This window comes from Somniosus microcephalus, chromosome 12, assembly GCF_052327205.1.
Source record: "Somniosus microcephalus isolate GS21.2 chromosome 12, FLI_Smic_1.0, whole genome shotgun sequence".
Lineage (NCBI taxonomy): Eukaryota > Metazoa > Chordata > Chondrichthyes > Squaliformes > Somniosidae > Somniosus > Somniosus microcephalus.
The window spans coordinates 102,787,627-102,806,777 of NC_140998.1; the positions used below are offsets into that span (position 1 = coordinate 102,787,627).

The following is a 19,151-nucleotide window of genomic DNA, read 5'->3' on the forward strand; positions in this document are numbered from 1 at the left end:
CAGCCTTTCGCACACAGGATTCCCACAGATTTCTGGTCAGGAGAGGATCCCGGAGCAAGCCCTATCGCCAGGTTTCTTTGGGTGCCCCACCAATGGGATGCATCTACTTCAGGGGCAGGCTCAGTTATACATAGTTACGGAAATCCTGGGAATCCCAGGGCAGTGTAGTGAGGGCAGAGACGGATCTGTGCCTCTATTTCCTCTTCAACAAACCTGGAAACTGAGTGTTCCCCAGGCACAACAAAGATTTAAAAAAATACCTTAAAATGTTTAATCTGAAATATTACAGGAAACTTTCGTTTAACCGGAGGTTAAATGTCCGGAAAGCTCTATCTACCGGCAAAATTCAGGAGCCGTTTCCTATAAGTTTTTTTACTTCTCGTTGCTTTTTTGTTCCAGTCAGGCTCTGCAAGGTCTAGCTGAAGCTGTTGCTTAGCTACAGAGACACTATTAAGCTGCGGCCAACTGTTTTGAAGCTGTTGCTAAGCAACAGGGTTTGTTGATTCACGCGGAGCTCAAAAGCTCCGTATGTTTTAACATTAGCGCTGGTTTCTACGGCAGTTTTGATGGTACAGCACCAGCTCGGTCCTGTCAGTGCCGGATACCAGAAAGTTTCCTGTACTTAGTATATAATTTTTACAATAAGAATGCCAAAGCAATGGGATCTTTATCAAAATTTTCATTGTTTCTGTAGGTCTACCTAAGTCGAGCTGTTTACTATGCAATGCAGGGCCGTTATTATAAAGCCATTCTAAGCTGTAATGAAGCACTGAAGCTTCAGCCCAAGAGTTTAAGAGCCTTTATTTACAGAGGAGCACTGAAATACTGCACTAAGGTATCTGAAACCTCTTTTTGCTGTTCATTTTAACAGTTGATAATGTATAGTCATTGGAGTAATAATGTAATAGTGGTGCTTTTTATACAATCAAATCAAAGGTGAACTTCCAACTAAATCTGTACTCTCGTCACTGAGGCATTATTTCTTAAGCATATTACAGGTAGTTGACATGAGATGCAAACTTTTGGCTCCTATTAAGGAAGTGCATTACATGATTGGATTATTCAAGAAAATGCATGTGATTAGATTCTGCCCCTTCAGCCATGAAGCAGATATTTATTGCTGCAACATAGAGGGTTACAGCTATTTGGAGCCTTGTGCAAATTTAGACATGCCATCATAACCCTTACTACTAAATTTCAAAATGCTGAATACCAAGTGCCATCTTGGTGGTTCCTTTCTCATTTGTAACCTCCAAACTCTATTTCTTTAATACAATAATATTATCTATCTTCTGCTTGATCATGAGAGATTAAAGTTTAAATGTATTTTTAATTGCAATGTTTAAATATTAATTTAATACCCTGACAAGTAGTATAAGTGTTCAAAATCATGAGGGGTCTGGACAGAGTAGACAAAGAGAAACTGTTCCCATTGGCAGAAGGGTCGAGAACCAAAGGATACAGATTTAGTATGATTGGCAAAAGAACCAAAGGTGACATGAGGAAAAACTTTTTTATGCAGCGAGTGGTTAGGATCTGGAATGCACTGCCTGAAAAGATGGTGGAGGCAGACTCAATTGTGGCTTTCATAAGGGATTTGGATAAGTACCTGAAGGGAAAACAATTTGTAAGGCTACAGGGAAAGGGTGGGGGAGTGGACTAGCTGAAGTGCTCTTGCAGAGCGCCAGCACGGGTTCGACGGGCCAAATGGCCTTCTTCTGTGATGTAACCATTCTATGATTCTAAGTGTCCCTATTATAACTTCTGGTCAGTTGTGGGCGTGAGTTTTCATTTCAGTTTGAAACTCAACCGCTTCAGACCTCATTTTAATATCACTGTTGAGTTTCCCACTGAATTGGCTGACTGGACCCAGTCACCAACGTCTGAAGAGCCAGAGGCCTATTTAAAGCAGGAGTGCATCTCTTAAAGGGAGGCTGCATTCCCTCTAGGCTTCTTTTCTTTCCAAGGTGCTCTATGAAATGAGTCACAGTCAATCCCCCAGGTTCTCAGAAGCCTCCCTGCAGGTACTTGTGGAACAGGTGAGGGCGAGGAGAAAACTCCTGTTCCCCTCAGTGCCAGGAGGGTTGCCAAACACTTTGTCCACCACACATGGATTGTCAACCCCAGTGCGTGAATACAGTGCAGGAAACGCTTCAATTACCTCACTAGAGTAGCAAGAGTGAGTACTGCACTTAATTTATTCCTCTTTCTTTACAACACATGGCACTCTCAACAATTTCCTTCCCTCCATCACTTCCTTCACCACTCAGCACAAGGCCACACTATACAACCTCTCATTCTCATTACAATCACACTCACCTCTTTCTTGCTCCCTTCACACCAGCTGCTAATACCATTCTGCCTTTGCACAATCATCAACTTCTCTCAGGACTCTTTCCTCACCACACTCCACACACTTGCTTCGCATTCAACACCTCCTAATCCTGCTTACATCTTGCTTCTTCTCCCTCTTAGCATATGCACAAGCCCCATAATCTGCATTCTCCTTTTAGTAGCATGTCACCGCATTTGCTCCAATGCCACCCACTCAACCAATACCCGGTACAGTGCCAGAAAGTCAGTCTGGCCAGACTGCCCCGGCAGAAGCCAAAGTACATCAGTCTGCTGCCAGAGCCTTTCAGGCTCGAGCACCCAGGAGTTGTCGGCCGCAGTCATCTTAAGGATCTCACATGAGCAACGGCAGCCTTCCACCAGCTCTACTGAAGCCACTAGGGGAGCACCCTGTAGTGGTAGTAGAGTGAGGACACCTTCTGTTAAGAAAAGCACTCTGGGGTAAGCACTCAGGTGTCAAGAGATTTTAGTTCAATCTTCCATTTGTAAATAAATTTATCATCTTTTTCACATTTGGGAGTTGGGTGTATGGTCTCTTTTCATTGCATACAGTCGGTTTGCATTGTCAGAATGTCAGTGATATGGAGGTTGGCTGAATGGTTTGGCTGTACTCCAATTGGGGGCTGTCACTCAGCTCCAAACAGGGCAACCCTCCCCGTGTCTCCTGAAATAATGGATAAGTTTGTGGAATATTTCATACATCAAAAGAATATTAGTTATGGAAGATATGTGTTTAGTTTCAAGCTGAAAGAGAAAGCATGAATCAAATTGTAATAGATTTGTGAAAAAAGGTACTGATCCCTTGTTGACATCCTCATTAAAGACAGATTGCAGTCAGTATAATAGACAATCAAGTCAGAGCTGGGTTACTAAGAGAAAAGGTGAACCACAGAATTAAATTGACTGCTGAGTCTAAAAAACATCGAAGGCGTTTCAAAGCAGCTCATGTACAAAAGTAAGCAAAAGATGTACTATGGCTGAAGACTTCATCCTTTAAAATCACTGCAATCAAGAGATGCAGTGAGAGTGCATGTACTGATTAAAATGAATGGAAATCTCCAATTGTTTTGCATAAAAGGGACAGGCCAGAATTATGGCCCTGAATTTCCACAGAGAGCTGTGCTCGCCTATGATCTACAGTGCTGTCTGTACTGCTCATTTACATATTCATTGGAAAATTCATTGGTGTAAATCCTATGTAACAGAGGAATAATGTTTGAAAATTAGAGTGCAGCCTTCAAGAAGCTAAATCTGGCTGAAGATTGCAGCAACAGTCTGGTGAGCAGCACCAAAGTAGCAAAGAGCTTGGCTTACTGATTTCATTGTTCGGTAGCTTGTCTCAAGAGTGTTTGTGTGCCATTTTTCAAGGCTGCGTACCACTAGAGCATTTGCCAAAGGCAGCCAAAGAAGGGACAAGGGTAAAGCATAGAGGCATAAAAGAGCCCACAATTTTAATGAGTTTAGCTTGCAAATCCTCATTGATATAGAGTAGAGGTATCTGGGAGGAAATCTCCAAAAAGTCACTCGTGCCAAGTGGGGGGATAAGACCTGAGTGCCAACTCTCTCACCCGCAGGACTACAGACTAGTGCTGCAAGAAGGTCAATGACCTGATCAGGGCAGGCAAGGTAATACACCGGCCACTCTCCCTTTACTTACTTGGGAACCGTAGGCACTGTTGGATTAACTCTGAGTCAACCTCCTCCTTCTATGGTTTACAATAACACGCTTCAAGTGAGCATGAGACACATGATGGTAGAGTATACAGAACAGACTTTATTCATATACAGCATAGGTGATCAATCGATACTGTACAAAGAGTAGCTTTTCAGTTTCTCTATCTTTCGAGCTCTCCAACTAACTCTTGAAAACCATGTTCATTTAAACACCTTAGTTTGTTGACTTCAAAAGGAACATGTCACAGATAAGACCTCATGATTGCTTTATTCTTGAATCCTTTGAGAACAGTCTATTTATATAACAGTCATAGTTGTTTACTTCAAAGATACTTTCCTCAAACAAGACTTCCTAACCTATCTGTTCTTGAATCCTTTGAGAAGTAGTTTTATTAACAGCTTATCTTCCTAAACATCCCTTCTATACTATAGTTAATTTATCCATCTGCCTATATTTATTACATTAGCCACTAGAGTTATACTTTAATCACTCATGGCTGATGCTGTCCCAGTCATTTATTTCCTTGCTAAGACAACCCGCTGTTTTCCTGTTCATCTTAGAAAGCCTTTTGCTCTGTGACCAATTATAGTTATATACAGGTCAGTTCTATTATTAACCCGTAACTCTCCAACATGTCCACCAGGCACCATCACACTCTTTACCCTCTATAATTAACAGCTGCACAAACAATCCTTCACACAGCACTCTGGTTAAGGAAGGCACTAACTCAGCTTCTTACACAAAGTGTCGCCATCTTCCCTAACAGCAGTAAGTTGCATGCACAACATTAAAACCCCTTCCTTTAGGTGAACAGGATGATGCCGTCACATCTTTTACTTCAGCTGTCCCATGCCACCAAGCAGACAGTCCTTAGTTGCTGGCATTTACCTAATTCACTCAATCTTATGCAGGACAAACTGGTGCACAAAACCTGTGAAAGGCAGGGCACTAAATTGGGGTGCTCAACTTTAAACAGTTCACCCTCTACGAGGAGCATGCCATTGAATTCATGGGAAGTATTCTGCTCTTGTCCATATGTTCATGCTCATGGATCCAGTGCCAAAAAAGGTTTAATGCTAACATCAAAAGTGAAAATCCCATCACACTTGCCTTCAATCTGCTTCCCTTCTCTTCTCATCACCAGCACTGTGTTGTAAGCCTCCTTCTTCACATCCCACCTTACCCTTACTTCCCTTGCACCCTTACCTATCCATCTCTGTCTCTGCACCAAATCACTTCAGCATCCTGCCTATGCACCCTTTAGACTCGCTCTCACTGTCATGCAGTGACAACAACTAACAACGCACAGGGAGCTATCTTCCTCTTGGCACCTTATCCCATCTTTGTCTCCCTCAAAGCTTCTATGGTAGGGATTATTGATCCTCACTCCATCACTGTGACTGAAACATCACTTGTGTCCCTCCTTGCAGGAAAAGATAGCCCACAATAAGAGGGAGAGAGCAATGACTGGAGGAGAAACACCTACCCTAACCACATTGACCAGAGCTGAGGAGGCTGCAAATGAGATTGTTGGAGGTGGAGGACCTGGAAGTGGGTGATAGAGAGACGGGCACACTAGAGGAAGCTGGTGACATAATAGAGTTTCATCCCTCTCAGAATGCAATGGCATATGATGTTCATAGACAATCGCGTTGTATCATCTGCTCAAAAGGATGTGTCGGCTACATCAATATCAGATGTCTAAATCATGCCTTTACTCCCCCACAGGATCATCGAGCGCCCCCCTCCCCATGATCCACGAAGAGCCAAACAACTCCTCAGAGGAACCTGAAGCCTCTGAGGGAGCAACGTCACCAGGACTCAGCGCACCCAGCAACAGCGCAGCAACACTTACCTCGGTGGGGCCCTCGCAAGTTAGAGTAGTGTTGCCACCTGATCTATCACAGCACACAAGTGAGCATCAGCAGATGGTGGAGACAGCGACAGCAGTGGAGAGTCCTCGGCGGAGGTCGCAGCAATATCTTAGCTCTGCTGAGCTGCATGCAGATGCTGTGCCTCTGGGGCCATCCAGAAAAAGAGCGTCTCAGGAAATACAAGAACAAGTGCAGGTGTCTCTGGAAGGGTTTGCCTTGAGGGTTAGTGCGAGTGTGGAGAGAATGGAGGAGTCCATCTGTAACATCAGCACTGCCATGGTGGAGGCAATGGCACATGAACACACCACAATGGATAGGATGGCAACCTCCGTGGAAAGGTTGGCTACCTCAGTGGAAAGGATGGCTACGGCCATGAAGGAAAACATGGTGACCCAGAGTCACGAAAACATGGTGACTGTTCAAAATAGAATGTCATCTCTTGAGGAGCGATGGGCAGCTATTGAGCGGAGAGACCAAAGCTTCATGGACGTCCTTTTGATGAGGACTGCCAGTGCAGATATGGATCCTCATGGTCCCCCTGAAGTGCAGCAAGGTGCTCTCCAGCCACTTGCCAGCACTGAGGTGCAGCTGACCCATGAGAGGGATGTTGTTGGCAGGACAGAAGGAAGTGTGGGCTCCTCTCAAAGCGCTCACACGACCATGCCACTGTGGAGCCCTCGTTCAGAGACCCACTTTGCGGAGACAACTGAGATGGCCATACCAGCCCCTGCACAGCTGCAGGAAGAGCAGACTGTTGAAGAACCCTCCCAGACTCCCAAACCCAGAGGATGCCCGCCAAAGGCGTCTAAGCAGGCGCAGCATCCTAGTCAGCAAGGTGCCTCTACATCTGCTGAAGCCACAGGGGAAGCACCACGTAGAAGCACGCGTAAGAGAAAGATTAAGCACCTATAGTCACAAGGGGAGTCACTTGGGTGATTTATCTTTTTTTTCTGACTGTTGCTGGTTTATTATCCTTTTGTGATGTTTAAAAGAAAAATTATGTCAAACAGTTGATTGTGTGGCCTATGTGTTATGGGAAATGGCAAAAGCGCATTGAGGTCTCAGGGCGACTTGCTTTTGTAATGCTGATGGTGAAAGTGATAGGAAATAACAGGGTATAGCAGAGATGATGTATGACGTTGGACAAGTGTCGCCTGCAATTACAGAGCCATATAGTAGCCACCTATGGTTGAAGAGTAAGCTTATGCTAATGTAGCATGGCAGTGTGCATACCCTGCTTGACGGGCAGCAGTGAACTGGAGGGATGCTGCATTGGTCACAACTGGGCATGCAAGGCACCCCTCGTCCTCCTCCTCCTCCTCTTCCCAGGAAGATCTGCGCTGAGCCACGCGGCTGCTACTCCTCCGATTATGAGGACCAGGATGAGAGGGCATAAATGTTTCCCATCCCCTTGCTATTGATTTTATTTGAGGCAACAAGCTTGCAAGCGCACAGTCGAAGTGGCCTGAAATTATTCCATTCATGTCACACTGCAGATGGGTGTCAGCTTGAACAGTCACAAGGTCAGTAGATGTGCAAAATCTTATCCCATACCTACAACAGCAAAGTTGTTGTATTTGAATGACAGCCATGTTTCAGGGGTGCTTTTAAAGCACTCCACCAATGCATACAAATCATGTCCTCCAGCAACTCATTTCCTTGAACCTGGCCTGTTTCTGACAAGTCGGGAAACAGGAGCCAGAAGCCTGAAAATGGGAAACCATTATGAAAATAGAATTAGCAAGGCAGTTAACAGGCTGTTAACTGCCTTAACTACCTGTCCCACTGATTCCAGTCAGGTCAGTTTAGGAGTGGCTGAACAGACACTCACGAAAATCGGGTGGAGGCGGATTGGGTGTCTGAAGCCATTTTTTCTGATTTTCGCTACAAACCCGCCTCCTCAGGGCTATTAAAATTGAGCCCGTGATCTCTGTGGCAAGAAGCTCAGCTTTTCTGACGTGCAGTTGAATTCATCATAGTTTAGTGGCAATCCCATAGTGTTGCTGTGACGCCAACAAGCTGTCTAAGCAGCCAATCACAATGCAGAATTCTCACAGACCATGAACCAGGAAGTGAGTAACCTCCCTTGATTCTAACTTATTAAAATATGTTATAGAGAGCAAAACAAAGATTGGGGCTCTCACATGGGAAAAAGGTAAACCTGAGATAAAGATGAACAAACTTTAAAAAAAAAGCATTAAAATGGATAAATTTGACCACAAAATTAAAATTAGTTTTTTAGGGCCATAATGTTTGTTTAGCAGTAATTACACTGTTAAACCCCCAGTTACACCTAATACAAAAGGGTCCAACTTTTAATGGGGTACTTAACAGCGGTATTACCGTGGAAGAGCTGATGTTTTCATCAGTTTCCCTGATTTCACAGATTACACTGATTGCCAGCTGTTGGGGTGGGGGTGGGGGTGGGGGCGGGCACGGGGGTGGGGGGATGGTGCTCACAGTGCAGCCAGTGTCGGAGCAGTGAATGACTGACCGCAACTTCAGGATTTCCGTTTTAGGATATGCATGTGCTACATCCTGAAGTTGTGGTCAGTTTCAAAGGGGTAATTACCTATCGCAAATTCTGGGCTAATATTCTGGATCACCAAGGATCCAGAAAGTGTAGGAGAATCTGAACGAGAAAGCAAATAAAACTCTAGGTGACAGACTTTCAATTTATTCGACCACCCACTCTTGCCTTGAACGTACTTTCAGCATTGGTACGTAGTCCTATACATTCTCAGACTGCAAAAGAGGGATCATTGGGAATGATAGTACATTGAAACAATCATTGACAGCATTTAGCCCTTGTACTAAATACTATTGGGGGGGAAAAAGACTCCTTAGGCCCTGGTTGGAGTGGCGGTGATTTAAGAGGCGGCAAAGCAGGTAGGCCCCACAGCGGCGGTGGACCTGAGTGGAGCGGTGGTGATTTAAGAGGCGGCGGCAGACCAGGTAGGCCCCACAGCGGCGGCAGACCTGGTTGGAGCGGCGGTGGTGTAAAGCGGCAGCAGCAGCAGGTAGGCCCCACAGCAGCGGTGGACCTGGTTGGAGCGACGGTGAGTTTAAGAGGCAGCAGCAGCAGGTAGGCCCCATAGCGGTGGCGGACCTGGTTGGAGCGGTGGTGGTGTAAAGCGGCGGCAGCAGCAGGTAGGTTTACCAATCTCCGAGGGAGGGAGAGAAGTAAAAAGTAATCAAAGTGTGACGTCACCAGAAAGCAGGTAAGTGATTGGTTGGTGAGTATTTCTCTCTTTCTCCTTTTTGCCAAACTTAAATTTTGTGGTTTATAGTTTATAGGGTGTCTATGGTGTTGCGGGGACTGCTGGTGAACCAGGGCCCTTAAGTATATCATTTAATTGTAGTGTAATTGGTGGGATTGATTTGATTTAATTTAATTTTAATTAATTAAAGGGTAAGTCATGGCAGGAGAGCTCGGCCCCGTGGTATGCTCCTCCTGTGCTATGTGGGAAATCAGGGATACTTCCTGTGTCCCTGATGACCATGTGTGCGGGAAGTGTATCCAACTGCAGCTGCTGACAGACCGCATTGCGGCGCTGGAGCTGCGAGTGGATACATACTGGAGCATTTGCGATGCTGAGGAGGTCGTGGATAACACGTTTAGGGAGTTGGTCACACCGCAGGTAAAGTCTGCACAGGCAGGAGACCACCAGGCAGAGTAGTAGGCACAGGCAGGTAGTGCAGGGGTCCCCTGTGGCTATCCCCCTCTCAAACAGATATACCGCTTTGGATATTGGTGAGGGAGATGGCTTATCAGAGGAAGGCAGCAGCAGCCAACTTCCTGGCACCGTGGGTGGTTCTGCTGCACAGGACGGGAGGAAAAAGAGTGGGAGAGCTATAGTAATAGGGGATTCTATTGTAAGGGGAATAGATAGGCGTTTCTCCGGCCGCAAGCGAGACTCCAGTATCGTATGTTGCCTCCCTGGTGCAAGGGTCAAGGATGTCTCAGAATGGCTGCAGAACATTTTGGCTGTGGAGGGTGAACAGCCAGCTGTCATGGTGCATATAGGTACCAACAATATAGGTAAAAAACGGGATGAGGTCCTAAAAGCTGAATATAGGGAGTTAGGAGGTAAATTAAAAAATAGGACCTCAAAGGTAGTAATCTCAGGATTGCTACCAGTGCCACGTGCTAGTCAGAGTAGAAATAGAAGGATATTTCAGATGAATATGTGGCTCGAGGAATGGTGCAAGGGGGAGTGATTCAAATTCCTGGGACATTGGAACCGGTTCTGGGTGAGGTGGGACCAGTACAAAATGGACGGTTTGCACCTGGGCAGGACCGGGACTGATGTCCTAGGGGGAGTGTTTGCTAGTGCTCTCAGGGAGGGTTTAAACTAAAATGGCAGGGGGTTGGGAATCTGAGCAGGGAGACAGAGGAAAGGGAAACAGGGATAGAAGCAAAAGAAAGGAAGAAGAAAAACAAAGGTGGCAGTCAGAGAAATCAAGGGTTTAAATCAAACATGGCCACAGTAAATAATAATTCTAAAAGGTCTAAGAGTGTTAAAAAAACAAGCCTGAAGGCCTTGTGTCTTAATGCGAGGAGCATTCGTAATAAGGTGGATGAATTAGCTGCGCAAATAAAGGTAAACAGATATGATATGATTGGGATTACGGAAACATGGCTCCAGGGTGACCAAGGCTGGGAACTCAACATCCAGGGGTATTCAATATTCAGGAAAGATAGGCAAAAAAGAAAAGGAGGTGGGGTAGCATTGCTGGTTAAAGAGGGGATTAACACAATTGAAAGGAATGATATTAGCTCTGATGATGTGGAATCTGTATGGGTAGAACTGAGAAATACCAAGGGGCAGAAAACGTTAGTGGGAGTGGTATACAGACCTCCAAACAGTAATGCGGAGGTTGGGGATGGCATTAAATGGGAAATTAGAGATGCGTGCAATAAGGGCACAACAGGTATCATGGGTGACTTTAATCTACATATAGATTGGGCTAACCAAATTAGTAACAATACAGTGGAGGAGGAATTCCTGGAGTGTATACGAGATGGTTTCCTGGACCAATATGTCGAGGAACCAACTAGAGATCAGGCCATCTTAGACTGGATATTATGTAATGAGAGAGGATTAATTAGCAATCTTGTTGTGCGAGGCCCCCGGGAAAGAGCGATCATAATGCGATAAAATTCTTCATTAAGATGGAGAGTGAAGTAGTTGACTCAGAGACTAGGGACATGAATTTAAATAAAGGAAACTACGATGGTATGAGGCGCGAGTTGGGTTGGATTGATTGGGGAATGTTACTCAAAGGGTTGACGGTGGATAGGCAAAGGCAAACATTCAAAGATCGCATGGATGAACTACAGAATTTGTTCATCCCTGTTTGGCATAAATTAAAACAAAAAAGGTGACTCAACCGTGGCTAACAAGGGAAATTAGGGATAGCATAAGATCCAAGGAGAAGACATATAAATTGGCCAGAAAAAGCAGTAAACCTGAGGACTGGGAGCAGTTTAGGATTCAGCAAAGGAGGACAAAGGGATTAATTAAGAAGGGGAAAATAGAGTCTGAGAGTAAGCTTTCAGGGAACATAAAAACTGACTGTAAAAGCTTTTATAGATATGTGAAGAGAAAAAGATTGGTGAAGTCAAGCGTAGGTCCCTTGCAGTCAGAATCAGGGGAATTTATAATGGGGAACAAAGAAATGGCAGACCAATTAAATACATACTTTGGTTCTGTCTTCACAAAGGAGGACACAAATAACCTCCCAGAGATGTCGGGGAACATAGGCCTAGAAATTCAGTTTGGGCCCGCCAGCTCACTTGCGCCCAGAAGTTACCGCTACGCGCGGAGCCACTTGCGCCCGCCGGAAATTCAGTTTGCGCGCCCCAAGTCGAAGGCGGCCGCTATTCAAGGGTGTGGCCGCCCCTGCTTGGGGCGCTGAAACTGAATTCGGCGCGCTAGGTGCCGCAGCGCCACCCGCTGCGGAGTGGCAGGCTGCGGTACTGCAGGCCTTCCTCCCTCTCTTAAGGGGGAGGTGCCTGCAACAGCGAGATCGCCGCTCACTAGTGCCGGCAAATGAGCCCGGCACCACGGAGAAGTGCCGGGCTCCCGGAAAACAGCCGGCAATGCCGCGGTGGGGGGGGGGGGTGGAGGAGGCCGGGGAAGGAGGTGCGGGCAGGCGGCCGCCGAAAAAGCGGCCGGCCGCACCTCCACTTTAACTCGCCCCACTAACGCTACAGTACGGCCCCGTTCTATGAACATTGTTTGCGGCCGCTGCGGAAGAGGCGGCCGCTACTCAATATGGCGGTCGGGCTGGTATCGGGGCGGTAGCGGGGCACTGCGCACACCGATGACGTCATCGGTGGCGGCGCTGCGCTACTGGCTAACGCCGCCATTACCGCAGCGCTGAATATCGGCGAAATTTCAGCAACTGGCGCAAAAGCCCTCTTTGGGCGAAAAGTGGGCGCAAAGCCGACTGAATTTCTAGCCCTTAGAGTCTAATGAGAGGGAGGAACTGAAAGAAATCAGTATTTGTAGGGAAATGGTGTTAGGGAAATTGACAGGATTGAAGGCCAATAAATCCCCAGGGCCTGATAATCTACATCCTAGGGTACTTAAGGAAGTGGCCCTAGAAATAGTAGATGCATTACTGGTCATCTTCCAAAATTCTATAGACTATGGAACAGTTCCCATGGATTGGAGGGTAGCTAATATTACCCCACTATTCAAAAAAGGTGTTAGAGAGAAAACGGGGAATTATAGACCGGTAAGCCTGACGTCGGTAGTGGGGAAAATGCTAGAGTCCATTATAAAAGATGTAACAGCAGAGCACTTGGAAAACAGTGACAGGATCGGACAAAGCCAACATGGATTTACAAAAGGTAAATCGTGCTTGACTAATCTACTGGAATTTTTTGAGGATGTCACTGGTCGAATAGATAAGGGAGAACCAGTGGATGTGGTGTATTTGGACTTTCAGAAGGCTTTCGATAAGGTCCCGCATAAGAGATTAGCGTGTAAAGTTAAGGCACATGGGTTTGGGGGCAAGGTACTGACTTGGATAAAGAACTGGTTGGCAGACAGGAAGCAAAGAGTTGGAATAAACGGCTCTTTTTCTGAGTGGCAGGCAGTCACTAGTGGGGTACCGCAGGGATCGGTCCTAGGACCCCAGCTATTCACAATATATATTAATGATCTAGACGAGGGAACTAGATGTAATATTTCCAAGTTTGAAGACAACACAAAGCTGGGTGGGCGTGTGTGCTGTGAGGAGGATGCCGAGAAACTCCAGTATGATTTGGACAGGTTGGGTGATTGGGCAGAAGCATGGCAGATGCAGTATAATGTGGATAAATGCGAGGTTATCCACTTTGGTAGCACAAACAGGAAGGCAGATTATTATCTGAACGGCAATAGATTGGGAGAAGGGGAAGTTCAACGAGACCTGGGTGTCCTTGTGCACCAGTCGCTGAAGGTAAGCATGCAGGTGAAGCAGGCGGTTAAGAAGGCAAATGGTATGTTGGCCTTCATAGCGAGAGGGTTCAAGTACAAGAACAAGGATATCTTGCTGCAGTTGTACAGGGCCTTGGTGAGACCACACCTTGAGTATTGTGTGCAGTTTTGGTCGCCTTATCTGAGGAAGGATGTTCTTGCCATGGAGGGAGTGCAGCGAAGATTCACCAGATGATACCTGGGATGGCAGGAATGACGTATGAGGAGAGATTGGGTCGATTGGGCTTATACTCGCTGGAGTTTAGAAGAATGAGAGGGGATCTCATTGAAACTTATAAAATTCTAACAGGACTGGACAGACTGGATGCAGGAAGGATGTTCCTGATGGCCGGGGAGTCCAGAACCAGGGGTCACAGTCTAAGGATAAGGGGCAAGCCATTTAGGACAGAGATGAGGAGGAATTTCTTCACCCAGAGAGTGGTGAACCTGTGGAATTCTCTACCACAGGAGGCAGTGGAGGCCAATTCATTAAATATATTCAAGAAGGAGTTGGATATATTTCTTAAGGCTAAAGGGATCAAGGGATATGGGGAGAAGGCAGGGACAGGGTACTGAAATTGGATGATCAGCTATGATCTCATTGAATGGCGGAGCAGGCTCGAGGGTCCGAATGGCCTACTCCTGCCTTCTATGTTTCATGTTTGCATGTGTGAATTATGATTAATACAGCTTCACTCCTATTAAGTATTTGTCATTTCTCTAATCAACAAATATTTAATACATGATAATTAAAAAAAGTTTGTCCTCAGCAATAGACTCAGCATTGAAATGACCGTAACGGCGTGAACTTGCTGTACTTGCCCACTATTTCCGTTCTAAAAATAGCTGAAAAAGTTAGGGCTGGTGCATTCAGGAGTAAGTGAGTTTTTAAACAGTGTGATAAATGATACTTACTGCTGAACAATCTCTCTGGCCCTGAAAAATTAATTTTACAAGTGTGGAGTCTTATTCCCTCAGAAAAAAAATTACTGTTGGAGATTTTTTTTTTTTTATAATTTAAAAAATATTTGCACTTTTTCTGTATTTTAGCTCTCTGTATATCCCATCTGTATTTCCCAATCTTTATTTCAATTTCTGTACATCATTTAAATCTAATTTATATTTTCTGCTTTAGATTTCCTGCTTTGGACTCTGTGGGCTGGATTTTTCCAACCTCGGCGGGTCAGGAGCAGGCGACGTCGGTGGCGGGTGGGGATCCCGCATCTGTGTCGATCCCGGCCTCCGACTAGATGTTCCATTGATGGGGCTTGTTAAGCCCGCTCTGCGAGGTTCCCAGCCAATTAATAGGAAGTGGGTCTGATGACATCATTTGATGACGCGTCATCAGCCGGGTTCCTTAAAGGGATCATGGCCACAATAATTTTGACAGTTGTGCTGTCAGTGTTCTGCAGCATTGAGGTGCTGCAAACACTGAGAAGCACTGCACAAAAGTGCATGGCTGCACCCAGGCTCTCCCATTACTCTCTCCATATGCTTGTGGAGGGAGTCACAGCACACAGGGAGGTTCTCTTCCCTTCCAATGGGTGGAAGACACCTCCCCAGGAGACCAACACAGCCTGGTTGCACATTTCACAGGAGGGCACAAGCAGGGATGTCGTCAGGAGGACCTGGCTGCAGTGGCGCAAACCTTTCAATGACCTCAGTACATCACAAAGCATTACTGCAAAGCCACACTCAGTCTCATCATGCTTTGGGACTCATCACATCTCCATTACTCTGCCTTCCCTACCCTACTCCTGCACATCCTTATTCACACCAACTTACCTTGCACCTCCACCCATCCCTCTCTACATTATCACTTCCCCATCTCACTAGCCACTCGTCACACTCACCCTCATCCTTGTCCAGTCACACGAACAACACACAAAGGTAGGCATTTGGGTGTTATCGCCAATGTTCATGTAAAGTTTCTGTTAATGTGTTGTCAATGTGTTGTCAAACAATGAAATCTTTATTTTCAACACTTTGCCTTCTTGGACATATCTGTGTGCACCTTTGGAAGTGGCTTAGTGAGTTGCAATGAATGGTGAGACATAACGGTACCCTCCCCCCCACCACCCCCAATGGTGATGAGTGTGAAAGGAATGGCTTGGGCATTGTAGGGATGCTTTATGGTGTTGGTGTGAGGTGGTGCCAACCTGATGCATCACGTGGCAGCCAGGGTGTACAGGATCAAATGAAGTAAATTTGGCCATGGTGAGGCCATCCCTGGCCCCCCCCCCCCCCGGGCAGCAATGTCCTCGGGTGCTGATGCCCTCTGTCCTGTGCAGCATCAGGTGATTGTGGAGAAGGTTGGTGTTGTTGTTGGTGTGCTTGGTGATGCTGGTATTGGGGCTGATCGTGGTGGGATTCTGAGGACCAAGATGAGATATTTTCAAGGGCATCGATGCTGATGGAATAGCTGGTAGCTGAAGTTGAGATGGCAGAAGCGATCTGTCAATGGAGAGAGGTTGTTCCAAGGAGGTGACCCTGGATAGAGAGTTTGCTCCAAACACTTCAAACCTCCATAAAGCTGAAAATGTATTCCAAATCCTGAAGGCTCCAGCCTCTAAGATTGGAAAGTGACCAGCTGTGAAATGGTAGCTTTTTACCACTTTTTTTTAGCTGTCACCTATTCACAGCAATGGAGAGTTGTTTGAAACCCGACACACTTACCTGGCGTGATCCCTGAGCGACGTGGTGAACCTTGTGGAAAACTTGGGGAAATGGTTTGTACCTGGTAAAATGCTGATTAAATTGCTTTAAACACACTCTTAACTATCTGAATTGCCTGACCCGCTGCTTAGTGCCGGGTCTGCAAAGCGCAGGCAGAGCCGGCACCAGGGAAACTCACAAGGAGGCAGGTTCAGAGCGGGATACCGCCCCACTGTCAATCTTTTTGATATTGACAGCAGACCCGCCTCTGAACTCGCCCTCTGAGCGCCGGCAAAATTCAGCCCTATATGTCTGAGTGAGGATTCTTCAATCTGATTGGTTGAAGAGCCTTGCTGTTGCTTTTCCTGTTCACACACGCCACACATTCCCTGTAGAGTGCGCTGCGCTGGAAAAGATGCTGCCGGATTAGAGGAAATCTCTGCTGACAAGTCCGCAAAAAGCCTGTGGGCAGCTGTCAGTGAGGTGAACGGCTGCGAGCAAAATCCGGGCCATTGAGTTTATCTTGGGGCTGTTGAATTTTAGCTAGCTATACAGTTTTGATAAACGTGATATTTCATGTTATTTTCTGTACTTACAAGGAATACACCATATTGCTTTGATCCAACATTTCACTTAACCTTTACAAATTCCACTCTGTTTTCCATTACAGGCATATCGTTTGGCAGTTGATGATCTAACAGAAGCAATAAGTATTGATGAAACGTGTATCTTGGGTTATTTTAACAGAGCTGTCTGCTATCAGCAAGCAAATGATCTTCAAAAGGTACATATAGAAAAGACAAAGGGAATGTCCTGAGACTGAGTGAAATGTGAATTAAAGAGGACATCATTGTAAGGAGTAAGATCTACATTTATCATAGGTTTTGAATTCCCAGAGCCATTTTGCCATGAAATAAAGCCAACAATTCAAACATTGATAAAAAGGCAGACAATTACAAAGAATTATGATATGATTTACATTCTGATGTTCTGATCATTAGTTAATTTCCCCCCAGTCATCTCCTCTGCTGAAGGTGATGACCTATGCTGGAGTATGGTTTCACAGGTGCCAGCAGCCCTTCCATATTTCCCAATAGGCCACTCTTGTATAAGTCCAGTGAATGTATGCAGGCTATTGAATCATGGGGGACATCAGAGCCAAGCCCAATTCTGTGTTTGCAGAGTATCCACATATTCATACCTTCCAGTAGGAGTCACTGGACAGTGATCAAGAATGGGAGCCCTGGCTGGTTACCCCTTTCCTAGGCTGGCTGCCACTGCTGCTCCAACTGATTTTATTTCATCAATTTTTAAAATATTTTTGTTTAAGTGATGATTGGCATTGCTTGTTTAGAAGAGTTACTGAGCCCAACAGTGAAGGATCTGAATCAATGTACAAAGTTGGATCTAAATAATTTCATGTTACTGGTACAGGTAGACTACCCTTTATCCGGACTTCCGAAAACCGAAACCCTCTAAAAACCGAAGGTTTTTTCGTTCAGCGTAAGTCGTGCGTACGACTTACGCTGAACGAAAAAACCGAAGGTTTTTAGAGGGTTCCGGAAGTTCGGATAAAGGGTAAGTCGTGCGCACGACCCCCCGCCAGCCCCGACAACCGCCGACCCCGACAACCGCCGACCCCGCCAGCCCCGACAACCGCCGACCCCCCCGCGGACCCCGCCGACCCCCCCCGCGGGCCCCGACAACCGCCGACCCCGCCAGCCCCAACAACCGCCGACCCCCCCCCCCCCCGCGGGCCCCGACAACCGCCGACCCCCCCGCGGGCCCCGACAACCGCCGACCCCCCCGCGGACCCCGCCAGCCGCCGACCCCCCCGCGGACCCCGCCAGCCCCGACAACCGCCAGCCCCGACCCCCCCGCGGACCCCGCCAGCCCTGACAACCGCCGACCGCCCCCCCCCCGCGTACCCCGCCGGCCCCGACTGACTTACGCTGAGCGTCAGCGTAAGTCGTGCGCACGACCCCCCGCGGACCCCCGCCGACCCACCTTCCGAAATCCGAAATTCTCCTTTATCCGAAACTCGGCTGGTCCCGAGGTTTTCGGATAAAGGATAGTCTACCTGTAATACCTTTGCTACTATTAATTCTAATCCTTCACAGTTGGAGTCAGGGTTCTGGACATCTGACTGCACAGTGCCTGTTTTTCAGGTGCTAAATGGCTTGCTGAGCATCCAATATAGCGGGCAGGAAGTGCACGCTTATTACGAGCTGGATGTGTGCCGCCCACCATATTGGTAAAGGCCAAAATATCGGCGTGCACTGCCCATGCCTGAAAGAGGTGTTAGGCGCTTTGCATGTGAATAATCCTTAACAGGACTGCCATAACAGAGAAGGTAAGATTTGTGGAGCCGGGAGGAGCAGGACTGCTTCTCCTGACCAGACATTCAAAGTATGTGGGCTGCTGCCAGCTACCGTTACCTCCCTACCCAATTTCCCGATCCAATTGCCCACCCTTCCGACCTGATTATCCTCATTCTCGGTAATCCCCCTTCTCAGTCCTATCACTTACCTGACGGATGCTGCTGCTTCCATTCCGCTTTGCCGGAGAGCTGCCTGTTACTGTCCACAGTTCACCGGGTCGATGGTATCAAGGCCCGAGGCCAAATGTCAGATGTGCCTCGGGCCCCACCATTCAAGTGTAGGGATAGACTCCAGCGCCCCCACACACCCAAAAATGGGTGTGCCCGAATTTCAATGGCCAATAACTCCTTTCCAGTGCTCTCAATAATGTTATCCACACTCGTTGTTTAAACCAATATTTTCAACAATCAATGAAATGGACAGAAGAAAGCATAAGGAAAATAATATCAATTAGGGTTGCTTATAGCTTCTTTAAATTGATTTTTTAACAGTGATTGTCAACCAATTGGAACCTTTGTTTATTCTCCACCTATAATTTATAGTAATCAGTGTTTGTAAGAATCTTTAGTCTTATGTAAATGAAGTTGGGCAGTCACAATTATCTTCCTGGTGCGCATAGATTCATAGCTTAAAACAGATCAATTAGCACTTATTGCCGCAGGGCGGCTGGTGCAAGAAATGGAGACATGTCACACTGGTGCAGTAAGGGATGGTCTTGAGATTGTGATTGAGGCATATTATT

General features: G+C 46.6%; 1 protein-coding gene across 2 annotated transcripts in view; it reads left to right on the top strand.

Annotated features, from left to right (window-relative positions):
- The window catches only part of ttc6 (tetratricopeptide repeat domain 6), a 649,897-nt gene that overhangs the window by 525,152 nt on the left and 105,594 nt on the right, over positions 1-19,151 (top strand). For both annotated transcript variants that reach the window (XM_086003340.1, XM_086003341.1), the window contains exons 24-25: positions 695-835; positions 16,699-16,812. In XM_086003340.1, coding sequence (XP_085859466.1) covers positions 695-835; positions 16,699-16,812 — 255 coding nt within the window. The remainder of the gene's footprint in view (positions 1-694; positions 836-16,698; positions 16,813-19,151) is intronic.